This window comes from Salvelinus sp. IW2-2015, linkage group LG17, assembly GCF_002910315.2.
Source record: "Salvelinus sp. IW2-2015 linkage group LG17, ASM291031v2, whole genome shotgun sequence".
In the NCBI taxonomy this organism is placed as follows: domain Eukaryota; kingdom Metazoa; phylum Chordata; class Actinopteri; order Salmoniformes; family Salmonidae; genus Salvelinus; species Salvelinus sp. IW2-2015.
Genome location: NC_036857.1, coordinates 41,429,462 through 41,446,277, shown reverse-complemented (window position 1 = coordinate 41,446,277; position 16,816 = coordinate 41,429,462). Strand labels below are relative to the sequence as shown.

At 41.6% G+C, this 16,816-nt stretch overlaps 1 protein-coding gene across 1 annotated transcript; it reads left to right on the top strand.

Moving 5' to 3' along the window:
• Nucleotides 1-295: 295 nt before the first annotated feature.
• LOC111976816 (V-type proton ATPase 16 kDa proteolipid subunit c) lies at nucleotides 296-16,257 on the top strand. Its single transcript, XM_024005968.2, has 3 exons — nucleotides 296-613; nucleotides 14,883-15,066; nucleotides 15,364-16,257. Exons 1-3 carry the CDS (start codon nucleotides 541-543, stop codon nucleotides 15,566-15,568), a joined length of 462 nt encoding a protein of 153 aa, XP_023861736.1. The 5' UTR covers nucleotides 296-540; the 3' UTR covers nucleotides 15,569-16,257.
• The last annotated feature ends 559 nt before the right edge of the window (nucleotides 16,258-16,816 follow it).

The window sequence follows — 16,816 nt, the reverse complement described above, 5'->3', positions numbered from 1 at the left end:
CAGAAATCAATTTGAATGATTTCAGAACGGCATTGTACAGTTTAGTCACTCAATGGGGAATTTAGTCACTCATTGCCTAGCTAGATATCAAAGGGAAACCCTGCAGCGGAGCACACCAAAATAGACTAAAATAGGGGATTACCTTAAAAAAAAGAATGGACYTAATCCAAAAATAAACAATTTACTTTGGATGGGTTAAATCAGAAATGCATCAAATTGTTTATTTGTAGTTTAAATCAAATTTGATGTGCTGCTGTAAATCATTATTAGAGGTACTTGCGAGCGCCTCCCCTACATATAGTAGATGATGGGGTTTGGCCAGTCAGGTGATATTTTCCGCTTCACCATTTTGTGCTGCTGCTACGCCGTGTAATTATCAGAAGATTCGTGACTAGTCCATTTACATTGCTAGTTAGCTACATAKGTTTCCCAGTTTACATTTAAAGAGCGTGTGGCCTTCGATAGGTTTAGTCGGTAAGCCATTAAGGGGAACCGCAATATCCGTTTTGTATTTCGTGGTTGTTTTTTGTAACTTAGAGAATGTCGTCCGAAAGCCCCGAATACGCTCCGTTCTTCGCAGTGATGGGTGCCTCTGCAGCTATGGTTTTCAGCGGTAATTATCACACAATTCAATTACTATCTTTACATTGTTATTTGTCAATTCAAACCGCATCTCTTTAATGCCTGAAACCAGCACAGAAACGGTTAGCGTGACAGCGAACGAGCTAGCTAACCCAGCTAATTAGCTACATAGCAGCCTAACCCAGTTTACCTGCTGCATAGCTAGCTAACTTAGCGTATACGCACTTGAGTCATGTGTATCTGCGTAGTGAATGTTAGTTAGCTTTTATCGAAACTCGTTCTCATAACTACCTAGTTCGGTAAAAATACAACTGCCTTGCTATCTAATACATTTCCTAGCTAGCCAGATAAAGCTAAAGTTAGTCGGACAGTTAACCAAAGGGATGGAGTTGGACGAGATTCCATGAATTGTCATTGGCGTATGTAACGTTAGTAGGCTGGACAATAAGAGTCTAAATTCACCCAAGGCTATAAAATGTCAAAAGAASGTTTGCTGAGCTGGAACACTAGCCCGATCCCATAGCAAATTAACGAAACGTCCGCAGAGCCTGTTTTGGCTGGAGTGACGTTTAGAATTCCATTTCGCTGAAATGGCACAATTTTTTTTTTGTTTTCTACCACTACAATCTGTTCTTAGGACGAAACGGAAAAATAACAACTCGTGTAGAAAGTAAACATTCGCAACTCAATGGTGCCAAGTGTGCTTCTGTCTGCATAAAGAGGAAGCAGGGGAAAAATTTCAACTTTTGCTATTTCTGGTCTAGCGATCGACGACAGCAGAGTACGCTGCCCAACCTTATGTAATTAGAAAGAGGATATTATCCTGATTAAAATGGTATCCGACTTGAAATATACACATTGCGAGATATTTGGCGAAATATACCAGCATGCCTTTCCATAGGAAAACAATGGGGGGAGCTCAGCGTTCCAAGGGCAAAAGGTATTTTGGGGCTAACAATTGATGACGACAGAGTATGCTGCCCAGCCTTACATAATTAGAAAGAGGAGATTGAAATTGATTCAAAGATATACAAATTGCGAGATATTTGGCAAAATAGGTAGACTGACATACCTATATTTCCCAATAGTAAACAATGGATTACCTCAGTTACAGGAGTAGTTTTTTGTTAACATTTTAACTTCCAGCAAAGTGGGCTAGTGTAATTTCCAACAATAACAAAGCAGGCATTGTGAGGTTGAACAATAAACTGGGAATAGGTGAAAAATGCCCTTAAATAAGTTATATTTTTTCGTGATTACTTCAAAGCTACGGCAAGCAGCTGGGATATATGGTAATATTATGAAACTGGGCTCCACGGTGGATGCGATAAACTAGTTAGACAACAATAACTAGCTAATCAAGTTGCCCAGTATTTTGTTAAACTGTGTCTTTACCAGTAACCACACCTCCAAAATAATGTGTTTGAAAAATGTGTGCGTTGATAGGTCATTRTTTCTCAATTATTTGCGTCGGTTTGCGACATACCACAATTCGATCAGCTTGTTTACTGCTGCACTAGGGTCAAACAACATTCCTTTGACACCCAAGGAGCTGGCAAGAGATATGGCCCGGAAACTGTACCTTAATCCAGGGATGTACTCCGAATTATCCCAACTTTTTACCTTCGCTGTCCCTTACGAAGAGCATAAGCCACAGCAGCCATTTTGGATTGGCAGTGTCACCCAATCAGCTCTTTTGTTGTTCAATGCACCGTGGGCTGTTACTGCTAGCTAGCATGAAGCCAAACTGCAGTTTACTTAAACTAGCAGTCTTTCAATGTTCTTGGTGTAACAGTTTGGSCTACACACATGAATTGAGGTATGTTTTCTGAGCCATATCCACGGTGTCTTAATATACACAGGAATGCTGTCTGACTTTATTGCAGCTGTTAGCAAGCGGGTTGGATCTGCTGGCTACCCCAGCTTTGTGCATAGTGCTACTAGTTTAGGCTAGCAGTCAATTACGAAGGGAAAGGGGGGGATACCTAGTCAGTTGTACAACTGAATGCCTTCAACTGAAATGTGGTTTCCGCATTTAACCCAGAGAGGTGCGGGGGCTGCGTTAATAGACATGCACGTCGCCCGGGGAACAGTGGGTTAACTGCCTTGCTCAGGGGCAGTACGACAGATTTTTACCTTGTCAGCTCGGCGATTCGATCTCATTTGGGTCCCAGGCTGAAAAAGTTTAAGAACCCCTGTTCTAGACGATTCTGTGCTTCCGACTTTGTGGCAACAGTTTGGAGAACTGTTTCAGCATGACAATGCCCCCATGCACAAGGCGAGGTCCATACCGAAATGGTTTGTCTATCGGTGTGGAAGAACTTGACTGGCCTGTACAGAGCCCTGACCTCAACCCCATCAAACACCTTTGGGATAAATTAGAACGCAGACAGCGAGCCAGGCCTTTCCACATCTAGTGGAAAGCCTTCCCAGAAGAGTGGAGGCTATTATAGCAGCAAAGGGGGGGGACTAACTCCATATTAATGCCCATGATTTTGGAATGAGATGTTCCACGAGCAGGTGTCTACCTACTTTTGGATATGTAGTGTAAATCAGATCGTGCCCAAACTGTGCCATGTAGTAGGGAGTTGTAGTTTCCAACAGGCCAATATTCTACATAATTATGTTTTCTGAGCTAAACTAACTACAATGACTAGCATCCATTGCGCATCTACTTGTCCAGACTGAGACTAGAGACAGTAGAATGTGATCGGGAGGGAGGGAGAGAGCGAGCAGTTTCTTTGAGGTATCTCTACCTGAAAATATATAATCGAAGATTGATAGTTGGTGTTCAGCAGTCATAAAAGTATACCTTACTTTGAAGAATTACTAAAATAGTGCTTTTGTCAGACAGCATAGGCAGCAGCTCTATAGCGATGAGTTGATGACTTGGAATGAAATAATAGTTGTCAAATAAGCCTAAAACAAATGTAATATACACAACTGAAATGTTTTATTTACGTAATGTGATGAGCAGTCGCTATCATCCATAGGACTTGAATTGTTTTCTGTGTTACAGCATTCAAACAACATTATTAAAAAAATGAAATTAAATCATGGCAATCTTCATTTAACTAATCAAACCGAAACAACCTCAAAAAGCACCAATCGCTCAGCACTACCAGTAGGAGAACAAGCTAAAGTGATGAGACAAAACATTTAGGGATTGCCATCGTTTGAGCCACGTTGTTTTCATTTTCAGTTGAAATAATGTCAGTGCATTCATTTGATCGCTTGCTCATATCCTTGAAGTCCTCAGGGGCAAGTGAGTGTGTCTATTGATTGACAACTGTCTATTGATCTTGTGACAAACAAGGACAGGGATGGATAAGTATTGTCTTCGATTTTTTTTAAATTATCCTGTTAGGTCTGATGCATTCACTCAAAGCATTTAACAATACGCTACCTCACAGCATCAAAATACCAATCAACTGTGCCTTTGATTGCAAGAGACATGTTTTGGATCATCACAAGGCCGGAATTTATTCCTTAATGTTTAATTAAAAATGTCTGTACGGAGTAATGTTTTTCCTTATTTAATAATTCAAAAGTTGAAGTGCCTTTTATCAATAGCCCCTGTAGTCTTGTAGTATAGCTTAGGCTACATGTGGCAAAGCTGGTTGTGTTCTGATGCAGCATGTAGTAGGAAATTGACATGCTGCTAAATTATGTTATAGAGCAGGGTTTCCCAAACACAGTCCGAAGGCCCCTCCCTGGTGTACGCGTTTTGTTTTTTGCCTGTCTGTCGACCAGGGCCGTTGCTTTGAGTAAAAGGCCTAAATGGTTAGGATGCTGGTTGACTGCACAATCGAGAGCAGGTGTATGACAGCTCATATTTGGGGAAAGTTGTCCTTTTTCTATTTTTTCCTGATTACTTTTATCTTTACTTGCTCTATTGTAGTTAAATCAACTCTATAATGACTTGTGGCGGAAGGGTGATCCCAGTTGTCCGTTTGCGTTAAGTATTCCCAATTTTACTCCTCTTCAAAGCTGTTGCTGGGTGTGTGACCCTCTCACTTAGAGGTTCCTGTCAGGTGAAACTATTGCAAGTAATCTGAGGAAACTATTTATTGCACWAAAAAAATCATCATTTATACCCAATGTGTAGGTACTGTATGTAGGAAACATACTAGCAAGAGGCTAACCTAGCATGAGCCCTATACGTGTTTAGTGCTGACCCTGAGCTCCTATGGTTAGCGATAGCACAGGGCAGCGTGGGTAGCTCCTGTGGCTGGCAGTGGGAGTGATCTGGAGGGGGGTGACCAGGGACACCAGTGATTTCCTTTCAGGCCCAGCAGCATTAAGTATCTTTCAGGGTTTCTTTACATGAAACGTAAGCCTGCCATCATGCGATGTCACTACAACACCACCACTACCATGATTGAGAAACAAACTGGTAATTTACACATTATCTACTGATTTGTGTATGCATTTGTAAACCATTGCCTATATTGTGCTACATGATAATTTCAAAGGCAACAATTGTAGACTGGAGTTGATTTGTTTTTGAGAACTGGGTGAAGCACACCCACTGAAACATATGTGCACTGTGCATTATACAGCAGCCTGTGAAGACAGTCTCACACTAATTTCATATTACTGCATTTCCTAGTTAATTATATTCTTTCATGTCGACTCGAAGTGGGAGGTATCAGCTCTTGCAAGGTGGAGGCACTGTAATGGAATCACAAATGTTGGTTAGTCTCACTTGTAATAGAGACATCATGAATAGCCTTGGAACTACGGCAGTCCCTGACAACAAATAAAATACAAATCTTGGGCGACCGAGAGTAGTATGTTCTTTCGACCAATCGTCTAAATTTTACAATGTGTTTAAATAAATTATCACTATGTAGGCTGCTGAGCTTGTCTGATGCTAGCTGAACCCCTCGCCAATGAAATTGCAGGGCGCCAAATTCAACAGCATTCTCATAATTCAAATTTCTCAAACATACAGGTGTTAGACACCATTTTAAAGATAAAATTCTCGTTAATCCAACCACAGTGTCCAATTTTCAAAAAGGCTTTTTGGCGAACGCAGAACATATCATTATGTTAGGTCAGCAACTAGTCACAGAAAGCATACAGAGATTTTCCAACCGAAGAGAGGAGTCACAAAAAGCAGAAATAGAGAGAAAATTKATCACTAACCTTTGATATTCTTCATCAGATGACACTCCCGGGACAACATGTTACACAATACATATATGTTTTGTTCGATCAAGTTCATATTTATATCCAAAAACCTCAGTTTACATTTGGCTTTGCCTCCAAAACATCCCGTGAATTTGCACAGAGCCACATCAATTTACAGAAATACTCATAATAAACATTGTTAAAAGATACAAGTGTTATTCACAGAATTAAATATATACTTCTCCTTAATGCAACTGCTGTGTCAGATTAAAAAAAAWAATAATAACTTTACGGAAAAGGAAACCATGCAATAATCTGAGAACGGCGCTCAGACAACAAATCAAGCCAAACAGATATCCGCCATGTTGGAGTCAACAGAAGTCAGAAATAGCATTAGAAATATTCACTTACCTTTGATGATCTTCATCAGAATGCACTCCCAGGAATTCCAGTTCCACAAATGTTTGATTTGTTCGATAAAGTTCATTAATGTCCAAATAACTCCTTTTTGTTCGCGTTTAGCCCAGTATTCCAAATTCATGACGCGTGATCACTAGGAGCAGACGGAAGTCAAAAAGTTCCGTTACACTCCGTAGAAACATGTCAAACGAAGTATAGAATCAATCTTTAGGATGTTTTTAACATAAATCTTCAAAAATGTTCCAACCGGGGGAATTCTTTTGAACAGCAAGAGCACTAGCCTATGTCAATCTACTGTTCCCCCATGGTACAAAAGTTGACCTATTCTGTGCAAGAGAAATATTCCAAACACAGTTGTGGGATGGAATATATAGGTTTATGGGCTAGGCTGCGCGAGGTGTGTGTGGAAAAAGTCACAAAAAGGCATGCGCTTCTTGCCTTACTGCTGCACACAAGCTGGGCATCATTCACAAGTGATAATCTATCATTCACAAGGGATAGGCTATTGTCACCCATCACACTATTCTTGATTAAATCTTGTCTTTACATATACTAAATAATGAGTGAAATTTGTTTTGATTTAGAATGAACCATTATCATGCACCTGTCGGGGCAGGGGAAGAAAATACATGTTATCTATGCACTTAGCGAATGGAGGACYAATTTTTTCCCCCCAGTACATTTTTATGCCAGCCAGGTAGGCTACACTTCTGTTGTAAAGGGGGGGAAATGTGTTTTAATATTAGGGAAGTTGAGAAATAAATATATTACGCCTATAGAAAGCTGATGGGATCCTTCTATTTTTAATAGAGCCCATCAGTTTTTTTTCACGCAATTGCATAGCCTATAGAAATGTTGCTCAACATGAGCTCATGGGCTCTCATGTAGTGTTTGATTAGATTTTGGATTACATTCACATTGATGTCAGAGCGATTGGCGGGACAGTGCGGAGTTCCAGTTTGTTGGCTACTAARGACCATCCGCAGCATCAGAGCTTGGAGAAGCCTAATTACCGTGACTAAACGGTCACGTGGAATTTGACTGCCATCATGACTTGTGWCCGCCGGTGTTGCAGTAGTACGGTCACAGTAACACCCCATATCATGTAAACTGTAACATCACCCTTCTGTGGATGGACTTCCCTGCCATGAGGGATTGAGAAAGGTGCTAGGCTATTACACCAGTCTTCAGTAAATGCATCAGGTCTAAATAGGGATATTTTCCAGCTTCATATCCGTCTCCGCACCAACATCAACATGTGAACATAGCACGTTTCTATGTTTTGTAGTAAAAAAGACAGGAATTGAAGTGTTTGCAATGACATTAGTAGACAATTTAGGCAATGCCTACTCGTAATTGGTTATTGCACAATGCACACCGATGTCATTGGAAACAACTTTCACATATGTTGAATACGAAGTTATRTTTTTTAGTGCCTCTAATTTGATACTACTTTTGTCTTAGAAATGCACTAGTGTGTGACACTGTGCCTCACTTAAAATGTGTGAATCGGTTCAATGGTCTGACAAGGTTGGAGCAGAATAATTTAACCTTGCATAGATTGCATCAGTCTTGTGACAAYTAAGTCCGTGTAGGGGTCTGGCGGGTGGCTGGCTGCGATGTGCACATTTTAAGGATTTGCCAGCCACTTCCTCTAGTCTAGAGCCATCATCACACAAAGCTCCAGAGACACTGCCTTCTTTCAGGCTGCCTTGACAATACATGGAGCTCTCTGGATACCTGTATGAAATGTCTTGAGGCTGCATGCCAAGGAATGTGTCCTGAAGCAGGTTCAAGGGCTGACGGAACTAAAATGTTCTTGTTGACTTTACTGTAAACCAAGTAGTCAGTTGGACTGCTTTGTTGTTGGATTGGATGCAACATAGCTAGATTGGTGGGAATCCTCCCTACTTTAAGAGATGGATGGTTTTATTGATTCAGATTTTATTAGCCACTCACTGAAAGGGCATATTTGCATTCTTCCATGTGAAGTATCTGCAAACTCTTGAAGAACCATGTTGAAATATGCAGACTATTCAGAAAACTCWTTCACTCTGTGGCTGCTGTGCCAATGCTAGGGCCCTATAAAATCTGCGTTGTGGACYGAATCATGGAATCCAGACATTAAAACGTAATTCAACAATATTCAACAAAAAACAATAATTCAACAAAAAGCATCAGTGATTTGTATTTTCTTTAACTTTCTGAATAGGCAACAACAAAGGAATGCTCCTGTCTGTGTGCGTGATTGTCTACCTCTTTGTGTAGCCATTAGCGATGACGCTAATGTAACAACAACCATCTTCTGGWAAATGGAAAGTCTATACCCCAAATCTTCTCAATTATATGTTAGCCTAACTACAAAGTTGCCTATGCTAGAGCTCTTCACGGATCCACCTGTACCCGAGCCCCGATCCGGGACCCTAGCGGGGTCTGGAACCAGAATTCTAAATGTCACGGGTCTGGGTCAGATCTGATTGTCTCGGATATGTGTACTTTTAACTGACTTTTCATCAACGCAGCAATAAGCTACAGTCATAGAGCCTCTCTGTGTGGCACGTTGGGACATCTAATAGATGGAATTATGATGGAATGAAAGTTAAAGGAGAAGGATAGGCTACAACTACCAAGAGCCAACAGGTAGGCTCATGCGTAATATTCTGAATGGCGTTATTTGTAAATGTAGGATGAGTGCATGCACTGCAGCCTCAACTAACATTTTGTAGCTTAACTAGTGTCTCCTGGTTTGATGCAGTCAGGACTGTTACTATGTAATCCTATTAGATAACCTAGAAATGGCAGCTATTAGTTTACTATAGCGTGAGTCTGCTTGGTTAGTTGCGGTCTTTCCCTCCCTTGTCCCTGCGCCCCGTGTCACTTGCCCACAAGCACGGCCCCTACCCTGCCTGCTAGAGCGACACCTTTCTCTCCCTCCTTTCACGCTTTATCTCCTCCGGTTAATAAAGTAGCTTAAAACCTGTTATGGATAGGGGTTTCGACAACAGCTGGTGAAATTGCAGAGCGCAAAATAAAAATATTTGAAATATTTACCTTTCATACATTCACAAGTGCAATACACCAAATTAAAGCTTAACTTAGTAAAAAAGGCTTTACGGCGAAAGCAAACCATGCGATTATCTGAGGACAGCCCCCAGCGTACCAAAACATGAAAATCAGATTTCAACCCGCCAGGCGCAACAAAACTTAGAAATAATTCATACCTTACCTTTGAAGAACTTCTTCTGTTGGCACTCCAATATGTCCCATAAACATCACAAAAGGTCATTTTGTTTGATTAATTCCGTAGTTATATATCCAAAATGTTATTTTATTTGGCGCGTTTGATTCAGAAAAACACTGGTTCCAACTCGCCCAGCATGACTACAAAATATCTAATAAATTACCTGTAAACGCTCTCCAAACATTTCAAACAACTTTCCTAATCCAACTTTAGGTATTTTAAGATGTAAATAATCAACAAAATTTAAGACGGTATAAACTGTTCAATACCGGAAAAAAACGACGTGAAGCGCGCGACCTGGAGCATGCGTCAAAACATTAGAGCACTAGGCTGGACCCTCGTTCTGAACATCCATACTTCTTCATTTCTCTCAAGAAAAACATCAACCAATTTCTAGACTGTTGACATCTAGTGGAATCAATAGGAACTGCAACCAAGTGCCACAAATCTAGGTTCCCATAGAAAACTCATTGAAAAGTCACAACAACAAAAACATTCCTGGATGGTTTGTCCTCGGTTTCGCCTGACAAATAAGTTCTGTTATACTRGTACATAACTTTAACAGTTTTAACAAACTTTGTTTTCTATCCAAATCTACCGTTTATATGCATATCCTAGCTTCTGTGCCTGAGTAGCAGGCAGTTTACTTTGGGCACGCTTTTCATCAAATTCCGAATGCTGCCCCCTATCTTTCTGCTGCTTCCCTCACTGTACGGACAGGGTCGACCAGATCGATACGGAACAGGTCTAGTTGTCCTCGGGTCCGTTCAGAACGGGTCTCTATATTTGAATGTATTTATGTCCATTTTGGAACGGGGTCCAACTTCTTGGACCTGTGAAGACCTCTAGCCTTTGGCTGACTTGCAGAATGATATAATGATTATTTGCATCAATCCAGTGGCCATTTGTTTTGCTAATTCTGCAACCAGATGAGTGCTGCAGAAATATTGCTATCCAAGCAACGGTCTCTGGCTGGTGCACAATTTAATAAAAGGGTAACTACACCTGAAATTCCTGGTGTGGTCTCCTGGTGTGGTTTAAGCATTGTTGTGGACATTTCTTTAGTTTTTCTATTAAAAAAATTWAAGTGATTTGAGAGTGAAAAACAAAATGGAATCAAGCAAACCATTGCAGACCKTGTTCTATTCATTCTACACACACAAGTACTCACTCATAGAGAGAGAGAATAGTCTAAGATGAATCCAATGTTCCCTTTGTACTAAATTCATTCGCAAGGAGATTCCTGCAAAAATATTATTTGAAGATGAAAAGAAAAGAGCATCATTGATCCACCGCCCATGACATATTGCCTGGGTTTTGTGGTCAGTCTGCAGTGCAAGAGACCTGTTTAGAGAGATTTAAAGGTCTAGGTACTCAAACTCGGTAGTGTTTTGTAATATCTACAGTGAATGCAAATCTCTACATGTAACACGTCTAACTGGCTAATTCACTCCTTTTGGGCACAATTTCTCCTAGGCTATTCGATGAAGTCGTATTCACATACTGTTGCTATATCCTGGAGCTTCTTAGCACTCCTTGCTGGGTTGAGGCAAACATAATATTTATCTTTCTCCACCAACACAAATGACCTTTTCCAGTGTCGTCCTTCTTGCACAGTGCTAAGGTAAGAGTGGCGGAGACAGTCAGGCAGTAGATGCTAGTTAGGCTGRATATTAGACGCTCTGGTCAGTCGTAGCCAACTCAGGGCTGTCAGTTTAGTGTGATCTCGCTGCGGGTGATGCATGTTTGGCGTGGGAGAAATCTCGTCAGCCCATTCTGCCTCTGATTCACGACCATGGCGGCCTGTCGCCCCCACGCTGGTGACAGGCTCTCGCCGTTGTCTAGATATTTATTTTATCCTCCAGTCGACTGACCTGTTACTGACTGAGCACATCCTTTTTTTTAGAGGCCCATGAGAGTATTGATTTTTATCACAACACTGTTCTGCCTCGTATTCTCTGCCCCTCCTGCAGACGTTGGCACTCTGACTTCTCTGGCTGTCTGCATCCTGGTCTGTGTCGTTTTGAGCCTCCTGTCGGCGTGCTGACTGCATTCTGCTGGGCCTCTATTACATTAGTGCCCTGCTGCCGCTTGTCATGTAAAAATGTTCCCAGCTAAAAGTGTTCCCAATTCAATGTTCTGATTGTTCTCGGTTCCGACTTCAGATGAGTCCCTTGAAGCTTGTAGATCAAAATGGACAATGRGTTTGTGAGTCAGCTTTTTAGACCTGGGTCCAAATAGTTTCTAGCTCAAACGGTTCAGATGTTACATATGTTTTCAAACATAACGCCACAATTGATCAGAACACAGAACTACCAGAATGTGAACATTTTCACATGACACCGGTTAACGCTGTCATAGAAATGTCATCTATTTTATTGAGTGCTGCCAATGTGACATCAGATTGTTTCTGTGGRGGCTGGTGCTGGTTTGTCCTTTCTGAGCTACTTCTGCTGCTGGTTGCCTCTGCAGGGATGTGACATTCTGCTGGTCTCTGAAGTCAGCAGCTTCCTGTATGGAGAACCTAATGAGTCTATTCTTCAGGCAGTCGGGGAGGTGGAGTGATTTTAGATTCCTGCAGCTCTTGCACAGGATGAAAGCCTGATTTTTATTTTATTTTTTTAAAGCCATGAAATGGAATGAACAGGGTTAACCTCAGCTCTCTGTTCCCTGTTGGTATCTATGGGTTGCGGTGAAGAGAATTTGCCCTGAACCGTAGCTGTTAAATAGAGTGGCTGGTTTGAGATCCGCAGTCAAGCACATTATCAGTGGTTAGGCTATGTCAGTGTTGGAGAACATGATGCTGGTCATTTCCTTATACACAAGAATTTCCCAGCTGTAGCTACGTTGACCTCCATAAACTATGGAGTTGTGAATTTGTTAGCTAATCCTCGATTTCAGTTCCTCCATATTGCTCAACTCTGTATTCTACTCTATTTGTACATTGATCTAATCACAGAATGAAATAGTACATAATTATACCATGGTATTGTTGAATACTCCTTTGTGATTGGCTRGAAGGGCATTCTAGAACATGCATTATTTCCCTATAATGCACAGTATATTTGCACGGTAGAATTCGGTGGCTATAGTAAATGTTTTGTTTCAGCTGCTTTTTAAAGCAAATGTCGAGTTGGCATTGTTGAATTCGATTTTCATAATAGCAAGTTGGACTGATGGTTTGGTTAGCTAAACTAGCAAGTCTGTTAGGTTACCACGGCAAATACTATCTAGTAAACTTACTAGCTTCACTACATGACCAAAAGTATGTGGACACCTGCTTTTTGAACATCTCGTTACAAAATCATGGGCGTTAATATGGAGATGGTCCCCCCCCCCCCCCTCCTGCTGCTATAACAGCCTTCTCTCTTCTGGAAAGGCTTCCCACTAGATGTTTGAACATTTCTGCGGTGACTTGTTTGCATTCAGCTACGAGCATTAATGAGGTTGGGCAATGGCTCGAAGTCAGCGTTCCAATTCATCCCAAAGGTGTTCGATGAGGTTGAGGTCAGGGCTCTGTGCATGTCAGTCAAGTTTTTCCACACACATCTCGACAAACCATTTTTAGCAGATGCTATTGTGGGTGTAGCGAAATGCTTGTGCTTCTAGTTCCGACAGTGCAGCATTAGCTAAGAAGTAATATCTAACAATTTCTCACAACATATACTCTACACACAAATCCAAGTAAAGAAATGGAATTAAGAATATATAAATGGACGAGCAATGTAAGTGCAGCATAGACTAAGATACAGTATATACATATGAGATGAGTAATGCAAGATATGTGAACATTATTAAAGTGGCCAATGACTTCAAGTCTGTGTATATAGGCTGCTGCCTATCTGTGCTAGTGATGGCTATTTAAGTCTGATGTCCTTGAGATAGCTGTTTCAGTCTCTCGGTCCCAGCTTTGATGCACCTGTACTGACCTCGCCTTCTGGACGATAGCGGGGTGACCAGGCAGCAACTCGGGTGGTTGTTGTCCTTAATTATCTTTTTGGCCTTTCTGTGACATTGGGTGCTGTAGGTGTCCTGGAGGGCAGGTAGTTTGCCCCCAGTGATGCGTTGTGCAGACAGCACCACCCTCTGGAGAGCCCTGTGTTTGTGGGCCTTGCAGTTGCCGTACCAGGTGGTGATACAGCCCGACAGGATGCTCTCAATTGTGCATCTGTAAAAGTTTTAGGTGACAAGACAAATTTCTTCAGCCACCTGAGGTTGAAGAGGTGCTATTCCACCTTCACCACACTGTCGTGTGTGGGTGGACCATTTCAGTGATGTGTACGCAGAGGAACTTAACTTTCTACCTTCTCCACTGCTGCCCTGTCGATGTGGATAGGAGGGTGCTCCCTCTGCAGTTTCCTGAAGTCCACGATCACCTCCTTTTTGTTGAGTGAGGTTGTTTTCCTGACACCACTGAGGGCCCTCACCACCTCCCTGTAGACTGTCTCGTCGTCGTTGGTAATCAAGCCTACTACTGTTGTTGTCTGCAAACTTGATGATTGAGTTGGAGGCATGCTTGGCCACACAGTCATTGGTGTACAGGGAGGGGGCTGAGCACTCAAACCCAGGGCCTCGAGCTTAATGATGAGCTTGGAGGGTACTATGGTGTTGAATGCTGGGCTATAGTCAATGAAAAGGATTCTTAGATGGGTATTCCTCTTGTCCAGATGGGATTGTGAAGGTGATTGCATCGAATGTGAACCTATTGGGGTGGTAAGCAAATTGAAGTGGGTCTAGGGTGACGGGTAATGTGGAGGTGATATGATCCTTGACTAGTCTCTCAAAGCGCTGCATGATGACAGTGAGTACTATGGAGCAATAGTAATTTAGTTCAGTTACCTTTGCATTCTTGGGTAAAGGGTAAACAATGGTGGCCATCTTCAAGCATGCGGGGACAGCAGACTGATATAMGGAGAGATTGAATATGTCAGTAAACACACCAGCCAACTGGTCTGCGCATGCTCTGAGTAAGCGGCTAGGGATGTCGTCTGGGGCGGCAGCCTTGCGAGGGTTAACACGTTTAAATGTCTTACTTACATCGTCTACGGATAAGGAGAGCCCACAGTCCTTGGTAGCGGGCCGCGTTGGTGACACTGTTATCCTCAAACCAGGCAAAGGTGTTTAGCTTGTCAGGAAGCAAGACGTCAGTGTCTGACGTGGCTGGTTTTCCTTTTGTAGTCCGTGATTGTCTGTAGACCAGGGGTCGGGAACCTTTTTGACTAAGAGAGCCATGAAAGCAAAAYAWWTTGAAATTRATTTCAGTGAGAGCCATATAATATATTTTAAAAGTGAATTCAACTAAATGTCAGTATAATAAGCCTCTGAATTTATTCTTAAATAATGTTGTTATAATACTCACCATTAATGCGACTTCTGGTGCTGCATGGATTTGCTGATGTCTTTGTAGTCTGGTTGGTACTTGGTGAGGTTGCGTTTAATTATTTACTTAGATTGTATCTCTATGGATCTAATTCTTTTTTTCTTCTCCCCCTCCCCCCACCAGCCTTGGGAGCAGCCTATGGCACGGCTAAGAGTGGAACGGGGATTGCTGCCATGTCAGTGATGAGGCCAGAGCTCATCATGAAGTCCATCATTCCCGTGGTCATGGCGGGTATTATAGCCATCTACGGCCTGGTAGTAGCGGTGCTCATCGCTAACAACATCTCCGAGAAGGTCACCCTCTACAAGTGAGTCTATCTCCCACCTCCATTTATTTCTAGAAATTGGCTCTATTTGCATTTCCCCTCGATTCCTAATACTTCTAACAGGCTCTGAGGCAACTGGTCCATCAATCCATTACGCCTGACATTAATATTAGATCAAATCTATATACCATTTAAAAAATGARAGTTTTGTTGCCCAATATTTTGTTAATCTTTAATTGAAAACATCTCCTTACTATTGTCATTGTTAATTCGGTATCACATAGTAACCCTGTCCACTGTATTGATACTATGGTAATCCTCTGTCCCTCTGTGTTGTAGGAGTTTTCTCCATCTTGGTGCTGGGCTGAGTGTGGGCTTGAGCGGGTTGGCAGCTGGCTTTGCAATTGGTATTGTAGGTGACGCGGGGGTTAGGGGCACGGCCCAGCAGCCCCGGCTCTTCGTGGGCATGATCCTCATCTTAATCTTCGCCGAGGTCCTCGGGCTCTACGGCCTCATCGTGGCCCTCATCCTGTCCACGAAATAAACCACCAACCTCTCCACCAAAATCTGTCTTTTATGTTGCTGAAGGAGAGAAAAATAAATAAACGGAATACTGGATAAATGAAACGAATGACAAAATAAGTATGAAAAAAATAAATAAAAAATGGCTCCATAAATATGGTCTTATCTCTACAATGTGTACAGTCGTCCCAATTTGATAGTCAAATGTAATGTAGTGATTTGTCTGTCCTGTGTGTTGCAAAATGTATGAAGATTCCCTTTCGCCCCACTGGTTTACKAGCCTCCAGGCTTGCCAGGTTTCTTGCTGGTTTCTGCCTCTGGTCTTTGAGAGCTGACCAAAGGGCCCCACTGCTTTCTCTCCTCCTGCATTGATTTGGCTGTTTACATGATTTCTGCCTGAGGATCTATTTGTAAAGAAAAAAAAATATGTATGGACATGTTTTTGTTTTTCCATTATTTATAAATGTTTAAATGGGGCAAAAATCTTTAATTCCCCATGAATTATATAGATTTAATGCACTGTGGATTAATTGTGATGTGGTTGGAGTTCATCTGGATGTATTATTTGGTTTAAAATTAAGATTGCCTTTAGTGTGTGGCTGGTGGAGTGGGAGTTGTGTAACTATTTTAATCCGAATGAAAACYTTGAAGTGTTTCGAATGTTTTCATGTAGTACCGCTGTTTGATTGCATTAAAGGTTGTTGCCCAGTGTTGGGTCTCACAAGTGTAATTTTCAAAACCTCTTCTCCAGGTTCTTCATCCCCGCTCATCTGTAGATTTTTCACCACACATTGTTTCCAGTAAACATGCGTGGAGTTTTTGGTTGAAAATTCCTTGTACTTTGCCATACTTACTGTACCATAGTGTAATTCAAATAGGTAGCCAGGTGATGTTTGTGTAGGAATTTGTTTTCACAGGTGATATGGGTTATTTTCAAGGTCATGTTGGTTGGAAAAAAGGGTACCATTTAGCTCAATTCATTGTTTACAAATGTTATCTACATATTTTTTATTAAAAATAACCTTTATMCTAATTCAAATTAATTACGTCTCACATTGTGATCACTTTTACATAAAACAATCCATTTAAAGGATGTGGCTGTTTTTATTGTATTTTAGTTATAATTCATACTTAACGTTCAGCAACCAGAGAAAGTCATTCTTCATACAATGGTTAATGCCTCTGTCATCAAGTATTCACCTCTAGAGGACAGCTGAGTGTACTTTAAAGCAGCGGGTGGCCGTCCTCTTGCCTCTGACCAGAAGATCGG